Source organism: Pantherophis guttatus, chromosome 8, assembly GCF_059756535.1.
Source record: "Pantherophis guttatus breed Tessera chromosome 8, ASM5975653v1, whole genome shotgun sequence".
Taxonomy (NCBI): domain Eukaryota; kingdom Metazoa; phylum Chordata; class Lepidosauria; order Squamata; family Colubridae; genus Pantherophis; species Pantherophis guttatus.
In genome coordinates, this window is record NC_142070.1 from 11,428,904 (window position 1) to 11,442,022 (window position 13,119).

Consider the following 13,119-nt stretch of genomic DNA (forward strand, 5'->3'; position numbering starts at 1 on the left):
TGCAAAATCCTTTGTCTTGAAGATGTATAAAAGCAGTTGTATCAGAGGTCTTCTTGGTTCAGAATTGCAGATACCAATCTGGTTCTGAAACTGCACAATAAAACTGTCTCTGGCTGACCCAGGAATGTTGTTTGGTCCCATCATTCCATAACAGATCTACTCCAGTGGTGGGTTTCAAATTTTTTTACTACCGGTTCTGTGGGTGTGGTTAGGTGGGCGTGGCATGGCTTGATAGGCGTGGCTTGATGGGCGTGGCAGGGGAAGGATACTGTAAAATCTCCATTACCTCCCCAATCCAGGGGAAGGTTACTGCAAAATCCCCATTTCCTCCCGATCAGCTGGGTGGCAGAGAATAGATGGGGGTGGGGCCAGTCAAAATTTTTACTACCGGTTCTCTGAACTACTCAAAATTTCCACTACCGGTTCTCCAGAACTGGTCAGAATCTGCTGAAACCCACCTCTGATCTAGTCTCATATTTACATGTAAAACTTTAAAAAACTCTATTCCCTCTATTCCCAATGACTCATTCTCTACCTCAGCCACATACAATTCTGTGGCAATATCACCTCAGGTATCTGCTTAGGTCCTAGCAATTCTCGCAGAAATAAGTTTTGTAAATGCAAAGAGTTGTAGATTTTTGCTCCTTGACATTCTCTTGAACTGATTAACGTATTCGGATAATCCTGATTTCTTTAAGCCGTTGATAAAGGACTATTGGTTGAGTCAATCAAAGAAGCCAGATCCAAACAAGCTCCCTTTAGCTAAGCATTTTGCAGAAACTTTGTCAAAATCTGAAAGCTATTATGGGAGTTTGAGGAACCCCAATAAAGGGAAGGAAACCATCATGCTGCAGAGTGATTAACTTTACTGAGGCTATCGAAAGTGAGAAATTCTGTTCCTTATCCGCTAAGGAAAAATCAGCAGATACACGGTTTCAGTGTCACGAGGATAAAGGCAGAGACATCTTTAAATATTTGCAATCTGTTCTTTTCCACAAGATGGTGTAAGAGGCGGAAAAGTAAAAAGAGACAAATCTCAGACTCCTAGTTAACCGTTCCACATTTGGTGGGTTAATTTGTCTCAGGAAGAGGAAGGGAGAATTAAATTTCTTAACCTAATTTATTATTATTATTATTATTATTATTTATTAGATTTCTATACCGCCCTACTCCCGAAGGACTCAGGGCGGTGCACAGCCAAACAATAAAAACACATACAATACAAAATTTAAAAATAGAATAAAATCAAATTAAATAATTTTGGCCCCGACAAATTTAAAACCCCAAACTTTTAAAACCAATTTAAAATTGAATATATAAATACTAAAAAATATTTAAAATTTTAAAAATCTTTTATAAAAGAGGGGGAAAATTAGGCCAGGCCGGCCTGGTGAAATAGTAAGGTCTTTAAGGCGCGGCGGAAGGTGCGCAGATCCGGGATCCTCCGTATCTCTGGGGGGAGCTCGTTCCAGATAGTAGGTGCCCCCACAGAGAAGGCTCTCCCCCTGGGGGCCGCCAGTCGGCATTGTTTGGCTGAATTTAGCACCACACAGAGCCACACAGTGCTAAGAAGGAGCAATAAACACATGGATTAGGGTGTCAAATTATTTGCACAACACACTTACACTCTTTCTAACCCGGTTAAGTATGCTGTGTGAGAAGGGCCAATATGTCTGCACCTAAACCTGTTGAATCAATGATTATTCTGAGGGCAAAAAGGAAGAGAAGCAACATCAATGTGTCCTAGAGCTCATTAGATAAAAGGGCAAGATTAAAATCTTCCTCCTTTCCTTTCCTTTCCTTTCCTTTCCTTTCCTTTCCTTTCCTTTCCTTTCCTTTCCTTTCCTTTCCTTTCCTTTCCTTTCCTTTCCTTTCCTTTCCTTCCTTTCCTTTCCTTTCCTTTCCTTTCCTTCTCTTCCCTTCCCTTCCCTTTTCCTTCCTTCCTTCCTCCCTCCCTCCCTCCTTCCCTCTTTCTTTCTTTTCCGCTTTCTCTCTCTTTCTTTCTATCTACCTACCCATTTACCTATCTCTATCTGCCTGTCATATCTATCTATCTATCTATCTATCTATCTATCTATCTATCTATCTATCTATCTATCTATCTATCTATCTATCTATCTATCATCTATCTATCTTTTCTATCATTACTATCCATCCATCAATCTCTCCCCAAGATTTGGCCTTCAGTGTTTTTTCAAATCATCAGTCACTTTATCATCAGGCATTCCCCCCGCCCCCCCTCCCCCGAATTAAAAACAGCAGAATCATGAACATTTGGCAAATGTTGAATTAAAAGCCATCATGTAATCCCATGGCCACAATTCATTTATTTAATAAAACATCACTGGTCAAATAAGAATCAGGGATGAGCAACTCATTAGTAGTGGATTTAGTTAAAAAAAAAAGGGGGGGGGAAATCCACTGAAGCATTTTAGATGTGTCCTAATGTAAACAGTGACGAACATCAGATGTCAACGGGAATCAATTATATGATATAATCAGCATTTCGCAAACTCATTAAATAAACTAATACATTATGTGCCGGAATAATCTTACCTGAATACCACAAAAACAAGAATGTTGGTATTAATCAGGTTTTCAGGAAAAGGCCACTCCAAAACCAAAGTGCCTCTACAAAGAATGGCCTTTTCCTCATCATCATGCCCCCAACTATGGGGCTCTGAAAAGAGTACCACACCCAAAGTCTTAAAAGTTGAAGCAGGTAGGGCCTTTACAGGGCTGGGCTGCTACGGGTTCAGGAGAACCCATAGCTAATGTTATGGCCGGTTCAGACAACCTCCAAATCCCATCCCTGGCTGGCCCTGCCCACCCCACCCCTCCCCTCCCAGGACTCTCCACGCAGCCCATTTTGGATGCAAGGTAAGTGCAGGGCCCACACGGGGGCTCAGGAAGGGGGGAAAACAGGCCTCCCGGAAGTTCTGGAAGTCCGAAAACAGGGCCGTTCCTGGCCTCCGGAGGGCCTCCAGAGCCCTGGGGAGGCAGTTTTCACCCTCCCAGAGACTCAAGGAAAGCCTCTGGGGCCTGGGGAAGGCGAAAACGCCTCCCCCCCCCGCTGTGATGTGGGAGGCTGACTAGGGGGGGCAGCCCATTTTTGGTCCCAGTAGGCTGCAGGGAGGTCTACTAGGCCCAAACCGGGGCAGTGGGGTAGCATGCACATGTGCGGGAGCAGGCCATGGGGGAGGGAGGGTGTCACTCACGCATTGCATTATGGGTGCAGGCACGCAACGACAAAAAGGTTAGCCATCACTGCTTTAGCACAAAACTTTATAAATCACGAGGTGGAGTCCAAGGCTTCATGAATTTTCTTTAAGATACAGTGACTTGGACAACAGTGGATGCTTCATGGAACTGAGGTTCGAATGTTGATATTTGGTAAATAGGAATCAAAATAGCTCCTGAATATGGAGTAGCTCAGATGTAGTTTCAGCCCTTACTTCAGGGGTGAAATGCTCCCGGTTCGGACCGGATCACCCAATTCGGTAGTGAGCTTGGTGGGTGGTTTGGAGAACCGGTAGCGATCCTGGCGTGAGGCTCTGCCCACCCGCCCGGTTCTCATGCCAGGAAGTAATGTGGTTTTTTTTTGTTTTTGTTTTTTTTAATTTGATTTATATGCCGCCCTTCTCCGGAGACTCAGGGCGGTTTACAATGCGTTAAGCAAACATGCAGAGGTACATGCCAAAACCAGTAGTTAAAAATGCTTTAAAAAGTAAAAAAATAAAGTTCCAACATCACTCAGCTGATCGTCAGAACTTTTTTTTTTTTTTACTTTTTAGGCATTTTTTTACTACTGTCTTGGGCGAATAGGTAGTAAAAAAATGCTTTAAAAAAGTAAAAACAAGGCTCCAATGACCACAGCTGTGCCGCGCGATCATCGGAGCCTTTTTTTTTCTTTTTTAAAGCATTTTTTTACTACCTATTCTCCCAAGCCGGTAGTAAAAAAACGCTTTTAAAAGGTAGAAAACAGGCTCTGAGGATCACAGCTGTGGCACATGATCATCGGAGCCTTTTTTAAATGGGGATGGGGTGAGGGGCTGCGTTTTTGCTCCCGCAAAAAACGGGGTGGTGGTGCGTTTTTGAAAGAAAGAGAGAGAGAGAGAGAGAAAGAAAGTAGGGAGGGAGGGAGGGAGGGAGGGAAGGAAGGAAGGAAGGAAGGAAGGAAGGAAGGAAGGAAGGAAGGAAGGAAGGAAGGAAGGAAGGAAGGAAGGAAGGAAGGAAAGAAAAAGGAGAGGAAGGAAGGACTACAAACCTGGCACTAGACACAGCTTCAGAGGATAATCCGGGGCTGAAAGCAGGGGTGAGTTCTACTTACCTTCACTACTGGTTCGCAATGGGGCAGCACATGCGCGCTCAATTCACTCGCGCGCGCACTCTTCTGTGCATGCGCAGAAGCATTTTGATGACGTTGTGGTCGGTGGGCGGAGCCTCCCGCCGGTTTTACTACCGGTTCTATAGAACCTGTGCGAACCGGGGGCAACCCACCATTGGCTGGAAGGGACCTGGAGGTCATCTAGTCCAACCCTGCTCCAGCAGGATATTCTTAGTGAGTTTCTATCTTTTGATCCCCCAGTCACATGGTTACATAGCCACGCCCACAGAACCCCCATGACCCCCACCAAACCACGCCCACAGAACCGGTAGGAAAGAAATTTAGATTTCACCACTGCCTTACTTTGACCAGTTGGAATATAAAATAGATAATCCAAACATTTAACATGAAGCTTTATTTGATTTTGAAGACATCATTTAGCTGTATACATTAGAAATGACAATGTCTATATCACAAAATGACAATAAAATCAATAATTTTAAACATATTCATTTTAATTTTTGGCCCATAAAGCATATATATGTTAATATAAATACCTGCTTTTTTAAAAATAAATTAACTGCATATTCAACAAGTTAATGAGAGAGGGGGGGAAAAAAAGGAAAAATAAAGCAGAGGAGCACTAATCTTGCAACAAGGGTAAATCTCTCTATGTCTTGCTTTAATCATTAGCGATTCCAAGCCGTTTAGAAATGTTTCTTGTTTCAATATGGAGACAGACCACAGATTTTTAAAAAAACAAACAAACCCACCTATACGAGCATTGAAGAGTGGCACTTGAAAGATCTCCAAGAGGGAATTGCGAAACCCAACAAGATGCTTCTGCTAACCCCCTTAGCACGAGAGAAAAGCCATCACGAAATCTCCTTTCTTTACATAACCTTAGCAAACATGTCTTCATCAGGCTCACATCAAACAAATCCCAACTGAGCAAGGGAGAACTTGGAATAAATCAAAAGACTGGCGTGTAATAAGGGAAGGTTCGGGGGGGGGGCTGCTGAGGGTTCGCAAGGGTTCGGGAGAACCTCTAGCTAAGATTCTGTGCAGTTTGGAGAACCCTCAAATCCCATTCCTGGCTGGCTCCGCCTCCCTGCTCCTCCCCTCCCATGCAGCCCATTTTGAATGCAGGTAAGTGCAGGGCACGCACGGAGGCTGAGGGAGGGCGAAAAACTGGCCTACCGGAAGTTCGGGAAGACCAGAAACGGGCCCGTTTCCGGCCTCCAGAGGGCCTCCAGAGCCTGGGGAGGCCATTTTCACCCTCCCAGAGGCTTGAGAAAAGCCTCCGGAGCCCGGGGAGGGCAAAAACGCCCCCCGCAGTGGTGCAGGAGGCTGACTAGGCCACACCCACAATGGCCATACCCCCCCCCCCCAGCAACTGGGCAGAGAACCCCTTGCTAAAATTTTTGAAGGCCACCCCTTCAGTGTGATACATGATGGATCAAGGGAGGGTGGTGGTTGGTTTTTTTTAACCACTAGAAAAAATGTTTGGAATTATTTAAAGAACTTGGTTTCACCAGAACGATCGCAATGCAATGTGCAGTCTGATTCTCCCCTTATGAAAAGATTTGGTCTGCCCTTTTTCCATACTGGTTTTTTAAATGAATTACATTCTTTACTTTTTTTTTTTCAGTCGCCATCTCTCGCAGCCAAGAACTTGTGGCTATTAAGCCAGCATTCCCCAATCTTTCTGGCACCAGGAACCAGTTCCATTTTTCCACAGATTGTGGGCAGGTGGGTGTTTTCCATGCAGACACAGAGGGAGCTTTGCTTGCTCGCCCACTGCTTGCGTAGCCCGGACAGGCCACGCCCTGGTACCAGTCCGTGGGACCAGGGGATGGGGACCCCTGCACTAAGCAGACCGACAAATGCAAAATTGCACAGATTTTCTTGGCTGCTAGTTCACTGTATCAGATGCCTACGCGCATCTGATGCAGTGTGCTGTAATCCCCCCAAGTTTATGCAGGAATAAAATGTGCCCATTTTTAAAAAGTGCCACAGAGTCCTGGTTTTTTAATCGTTTTTTCCAGCCTTCCTCTACAGAAACAGCAGGGTAGGTCACAGGCATCATTGTGGATCTATTAAATAGTAAAAGCTAGAAGCAGGCAATTAGAAGAAGAAGGAAAAAAAAGACATCTTACCGAGAACAATAATACTGAATCATGATCCAAATAATGCTGGCTGGTGGGATAGTATATTTTATATAATTTATATATTATATTTTATATATCTCCTGGAACTGATTATATTTTAGGTCCTTTTGCATCAATATAGGAATACAGTTCGGGGGTATTTCCTTGGAGTTGTGTTTCTCCACCGTGGTCACTTTAAGATGGGTGGATTTCAACTCCCAGAATTCCCCAGCCAGCTCTGCTATCCTATGCTGGCTGGGGAATTCTGGGAATTGAAGTCCACCCATCTTAAAAGTGGCCATGGTGGAAAAACACTGCCTTTGATCATGGAGATCATGTGATAATTTACAATACTTTCCCATTCGCTTCACGGGTGGATGTAGCAATCCATTTTTCATGAATTCTTCTTCACACCTACCAAGCTACACTTTCACTTAAACAAGGGGGAAAGTTCTTTTCAAAGAGTCCTTTTAATGGTATACAAGAAACCCCAAGACCAAAGCTGAGGAAGAGGCATGACAGAGCTATTTTAAATTAAACAGTTGATTTCCTTTCATTTAAAGAACTGTAAGTGCCTTCATTCTGTTAAGAGATGCATTGTGTATCCAGTGGTGGGATTCAAGTAATTTAACAACCGGTTCTCTGCCTAATGATTTCTTCCAAAAACCAGTTTGCCAAACTGCTCAGAAAGTTAACAACCGGTTCTCCTGAAGTGGTGCGAACTGGCTGAATCCCACCACTGTGTGTATCCAAGTAGTAGTACATTCAGAGCTTCTTCGTTCAGATAACACGAACTGGATTAGAGTTCGTGACATGAATTGGATAGTAGGAATTGGCTTTACAGTTCATTGCCAACTAGCGTGATCAGTGACCATATTTACTGCAGACGATGAGGGCAAGGAGAAGGATGGTGTATTGTCAGGACGACTACATCAAATCAAATATCGTTTGCTTTTAATACTAAATAATATGTAATCTTAAAAAAAAAGTATTTAAGACAGCTTTAATTCTACAATCAATTCCGCTAAAACCAAGTGCAGATGGAGGGATTTTACATTCTTTGGGGGGGGGGTATCAGAAGTTTTTTTAGCTACCCTTTAAAGCAGGGGGGTCTCCAACCTTGGCAACTTTAAGCCTGGCGGACTTCAACTCCCAGAATTCCCCAGCCAGCTTGGGAATTCTGGGAGTTGAAGTCCGCCAGGCTTAAAGTTGAGACCCCTCCCCCTGCTTTAAAGGAAGATGGCCTACTGCTGATGAGCTTGTCCTGTCATGCACGACTGCAGGAGACTGTGTTGAGGATCCTCCTGAGCCGTGATAGTGAATCTATGGCATGCGTAGCCATATTGTTGGGCATGCGAGCTCAGCTCAAGGGCCCACTGGAAGTAGGGAAACAGGCTGTTTCCTGCTTCCGGAGGGCCTTGGGTGGTGGTGGGGAAGGCCCATTTTTCTCTCTCCCCAGGCCCCAGAGCCTTTCTAGGAGGTTGGGGAGGGCGAAAACAGCCTTCCCCACCCCCCCAAGGCCCCCCGGAGGCCAGAAACAGCATATTTGCCAACTTCCGGTGGGACCGGAAGGCCCGTTTTTTTGCTCTCCCCAGCCTCCAGAGCCTTTCTAGGAGTTTGGGGAGCGTGAAAATGGCCTTCCCCATCCCCCCGGAGGCCCTCCGGAGGCCGGAAACAGCCCGTTTGCCAACTTCCAGTGAGGGGGGGGGAGTGGGGGCGTGGCGCATAGAATTATGGGTGTGGGCACATGTGTGCGTGACCCCCCCGCTCCTGGCACGCAATGGCAAAAAGGTTAGCCATCACTGCCCTAGAGCATTCCCTCAAATCATAGAGAGCATTCAGAAAGTCTAATGTATCGTATTCAGCACATCTAGTGACCTGTTTATGAGTTAAAGGGATGCTTTAGACCAGGTAAGTAAGTAAGCTGCCCAGTTTTTCCTAGCCAGTTTTACATTCTACATCAGAGTGCAACATGTCAGATGGACCTCTGTATGTCTAGAGGCAAAACCATCATGCTTTGCCCCATGGTTGGTAGATCTCATGCCTTCAGTAGATCTAGCACCCACAACCCCAAGGACTGCCCATTGAGTCTTTCCATCCAACCAGGTGTTTTCCAGATGTGTTGGACTCACACGTCCAAAAGCCACAATTGCCTTTGGATTATGGGGAACTAGAGTTCAACGAATCGGAAGGGCATTACATTATGGGAAAATTCACACCTTTCTTGGAAGATGAATGAATATTTAAAGTGTTTTCTGCCATAGAAAAAGGACTGCACTAAAGGAAAATGACATTTCTCCAGAAATGAATTTGGCCGTCATTCAATGAAAAATACTACTTTTGTTATAAGGGGAAGGTTTGGGACAGAAGCCCCCCTCAATGAAGAAACATACAAACGACACATACAGCAGCATCTGAATTCAAGAAGTCGGTTTGTTTCTCAAGAAGTACCATCTCCAGTTCTCTCTCTGCGAGCTTTGATCATCTCCTTGGGTGCTTGCTTCCTCTCAGTGACCAAACCCAACCAAAACATCAAGTCAATGAACCATGTGGTTGGGTTGAACTTCAAGCCAAGCTCGCTGGCCGAATAATCAAACGGAAAGGTATGGTGGTAATTATGGAAGCCTTCTCCTGGAAAACAGAACCCAGAGGAAATGAAAAGTAGGGTCAAAGATAGAGAAGGAAAAAGCAGAATATAGTATCAACAAGCAGAGGCAGTAGACATTTTCATGGAGGAACAGCTATTATTTTCATTATTCTACTGGTTCTATCTGGTTTGGGTGAAACTCCTCCCACCCGCCTGGACGTCATCACGCCAGCTCTGCGCATGCTCAGAAGTGGCGTGCGCACTCACATTTCCGAACCGGTAGCGAAAGTAAGTGAATACCACTACTGATTTTGACCAACAAAAGGATTTTAAGAGCTACGTCCTGTAACGAAGTATTTTGGACAGGGCGTCCAAAATGAAATGTTCCAACAAGCCAATGTCCTGATTTCTTGTTCCCTTTACTTCTGTTTTCCACTTATGTTGGATGATTAGATTTTATCCTCTCAAAATGGGAACTACCGATAGTCCTCGACTTACAACAGTTTGTTTAGTGACCATTCAAAGTTACAACGTCACTGAAAAAAAGTGACTTATGCCTGTTTTTCACACTTATGATCGTTGCACCATCCCCAGGGTCTTGTGATTTACATTTGGATGGTTTCAGCATCCCGGGGTCATGTGATTCCCCTTTGGCGACCTTCTGACAAGCAAAGTCAATGGGGAAGCCCGATTCACTTAACAACCGGGTTACTGCCTTAACACCTGCAGTGATTCACTTAACAAATGTGGGAAGAAAAGTCGTAAAGTAGGACAAACTCACTTAACAAATTTCTCATTTAACAACATAAATTTTGGGGTCAATTTTGGGCGTAAGACTACCTGTATTATGTTTCTTAAGAACTTTGGGGAAGCTCCTGCATAACAATCTAAAACTCACCTCTGATAGTGCTTAGAATGCCTGCCATGTTCCATGAGTCAACAGGGTTATTGCCGCTTTAAGACTGAGGATGAGTCAGCAGGGTTATTGCCGCTTTAAGAAGCTGTCTATATAAGGGAGGCCATGAGAGGGCGTCTCTCTCTCTCTCTCCTCGTGTATCACTCTTCTCGTTGTGTTCTATCTGCATTGTAGCTCTCCGTGTAGAGTTGAAGATTGATTGATTGCCTGGTATGTGCCTACCACATGTATGTATGTATACAGACATCTTGTATATAAACCACTGTTTGTAAGACAAGCCTGTGTCCTGTGTTTTGCTCCTGGGTTGTCTCAAAATAGTAGTCACGCCGTAAACATTCTGACATTCCATATTAAGATAATAATTAAATGAAGATTCTATAAATTTAACATAAGACATTGTTTCTTCCTCCCACTCTTGCTTAGTTTACTATGTACTGTAGCTGAAGAAAGAGTTCTAAAAAAATAATGTTGTATGTTCTTTCAAACATTTCATTACCAAACTAGGTAACACCATCAGTGCTAAAAGGGAGCGGGAATTGCTGTCATTTGGTATACTAGTGGCTTGCTCTGTCATTGTTGGCTGAAATGATCTTGGTGGTTCCTTGTTTAGGCTGTTCTTTATTGTTAGCTTGTTTGTTTGAATGGGATGTTGATCCCTTGATTGGGATATTGTTCACTTCTTCATTGTTGCTCTATTTTCAGGGGTGGGCTTCAAAAATTTTAGCAAGGGGTTCTCTGTCTGGTTGCTGGGTGGGCGTGGCCATGTCGGCCTCCTACACCACAACAGGGAGGGGGCGTTTTTGCCCTCCCCAGACTCCGGAGGCTTTCCTCGAGCGTTCGGGAGGGTGAAAACTGCCTACGCAGGCTCCGTAGGCCCTCTGGAGGCCAGAAATGGGCCCATTTCCGGCCTTCCCGATCTTCCGGTAGGCCCGTTTCTCACCCTCCCCGAGCCTCGGTGCGCACCCTGCACTTACCTGCATCCAAAACGGGCTACATGGGGACTCCTGGGAGGGGCGGGGTGGGTGGGGCCAACCAGGAGTGCGATTTGGGGGCTCTCCGAACTGCATAGAATCTTAGCTAGAGGTTCTCCTGAACCCCTGCGAACCCCCAGCAGCCCACCCCTGTCTATTTTGTTAATCTTGGTGTTAATCTGGGTGTTGATTCCTGGCAAGGAGGTGTTTAATTTCTCACCCATACCAGAAATTCTTAATATTGTCTGCCTTTGGAGATTTCATAAAACACCCATAAAAAAGAAGAAAACCCTTGATCCCACCAACACAGCTGCCATCTTCTTTTTCACCACAACCTGTGTACCAGGGGTGGGTTCTAAATTTTTTTACTACTGGTTCTGTGGGCGTGGCTTATTTTGTGGATGTGGCTTGGAGGTCATGTGACTAAGTGGGCGTGGCTAGCTGGTCAGAGACATTTATGGAAGGTCCTCGCACTTACGACCAGTCCTCGCACTTATGACCTGACTCATTTGTTTGCTTTTAACACTGATCAGCTGTAGGACGGCCCTTTGAAGCCCTGCGGAAAGAGTTTAAACATTTTTTTTCCCTCTAGTCATCAGCTGGGACTCAGGTGGCAGCAATAGATTGGGGGTGGGACCAAATAAAAGGTAAGAATAATGTGGGCTGGGCGGGGGGAGGGAGAACCGGTTCAGTGATATCATATTGTCACCGCTACCGGCTCGGCCGAACTGGACCGAACCGGGAGGAACCCACCACTGCTGTGTACGTCCCTAAAGCACCATTAAAGCAGTCTGGAGAAAAGCAACCTCAAGGCCACCCTTCCCAAAACTAGGCAACTCACCGATAGCTCCGAAAGTGACAAAGCCATTCTGCCGAGGGTTGATGTTTTTGTCATAGGGCCTGTTTCCATACATGTGAGCCACACTATTGACCAACCAAGCAACGTTGAGGGAGATGGTGTAGCGGAGAATAGAAGCCAAGAAGTATGAATTCCATATGCTCTCGCCCCAGAAATGCCAAGGCACGATAGTAGGAATGACAAAACACATCAACACAACTGAACTTTTATAGTACCTGTGAAGAAAGAAAGAAAAACACAGGGGTGACTGGGTTATACGAGGCAATATTTCCCGTAACTATGATTCCAGAATCCCGTAACCATGATTCCAAGTGAGAAGGAAAAATAATGGGAGATAGGTTGTCAATATATGATGATCAAAGGCCTGGGCACCAAACCGTATAGCAACAGCAATAGCACTTAGACTTACCGTATATACTGCTTTACAGTGCTTTACAGCCCTCTCTAAGCGGTTTACAGAGTCAGCATATTGCCCCCAACAATCTGGGTCCTCATTTTACCCACCTTGGAAGCATGGGTCAACCTTGAGCCTGGTGAGATTGGAACTGCCGAATTGCAGGCAGCCGGCAGTCAGCAGAAGTAGCCTGCAGTACTGCACTCTAACCACTGTGCCACTGCGGCTCTTAATAATTTACAGTGTCCACCTAACTACTCTTTTATGGCAGTGTAAAACCTCTTTCCTGTTATTGCCTCATTGTTGTTATTAATGCACTTGGCAAACCAAGTACGTAACATGCGGAGGTGCAGTGGTTAGAATGCAGTAGAGCAGGCTACTTCTGCTGACTGCCGGCTGCCAGCAGTTCAGTAGTTCGATTCTTACCAGGTCAAGGTGGGACCGCCTGCTGCCGCAAACGGCCTCCCACCGGCTGGTACGCTCTCACAGAGAGGGACTCCTCCAGGTGCCGTCGGCCAAACAATGTCGGCTGGCGGCCCCCAGGGGGAGAGCCTTCTCTGTGGGGGCACCTACTATCTGGAACAAGCTCCCCCCGGAGATACGGAGGATCCCGGATCTACGCACCTTCCGCCGCGCTCTCAAGACCTTTTTATTTCACCAGGCTGATCTGGCCTAATCCCTCCCATTCTCTTTTTAATGTAAATTTTAATGTAAATTTTAATTTGTTCTTAACCTGGGGTTTTAAATTTGTCTTGGGCTAAATTGATTTAATTCGATTTTACTTCTGCTCTTAAATTTTTGTATTCTATGTGTTTTATCTTGTGCCTGTTCACCGCCCTGAGTCCTTCAGGAGTAGGGCGGTATATAAATCAAATAAAATGAAATGGAAATGACTCAGTCTTCCATCCTTCCGAG

General features: G+C 45.2%; 1 protein-coding gene across 1 annotated transcript in view; it reads right to left on the bottom strand.

Annotated features, from left to right (window-relative positions):
• Positions 1-8,894: 8,894 nt before the first annotated feature.
• SCD5 (stearoyl-CoA desaturase 5) overlaps positions 8,895-13,119 on the bottom strand; it is a 44,448-nt gene continuing 40,223 nt past the window's right edge. The window contains exons 4-5 of the mRNA XM_034431181.3: positions 11,793-12,025; positions 8,895-9,108 (exon numbers count right to left, since the gene is read on the bottom strand). Coding sequence (XP_034287072.2) covers positions 8,918-9,108; positions 11,793-12,025 — 424 coding nt within the window. The 3' untranslated portion in view covers positions 8,895-8,917. The remainder of the gene's footprint in view (positions 9,109-11,792; positions 12,026-13,119) is intronic.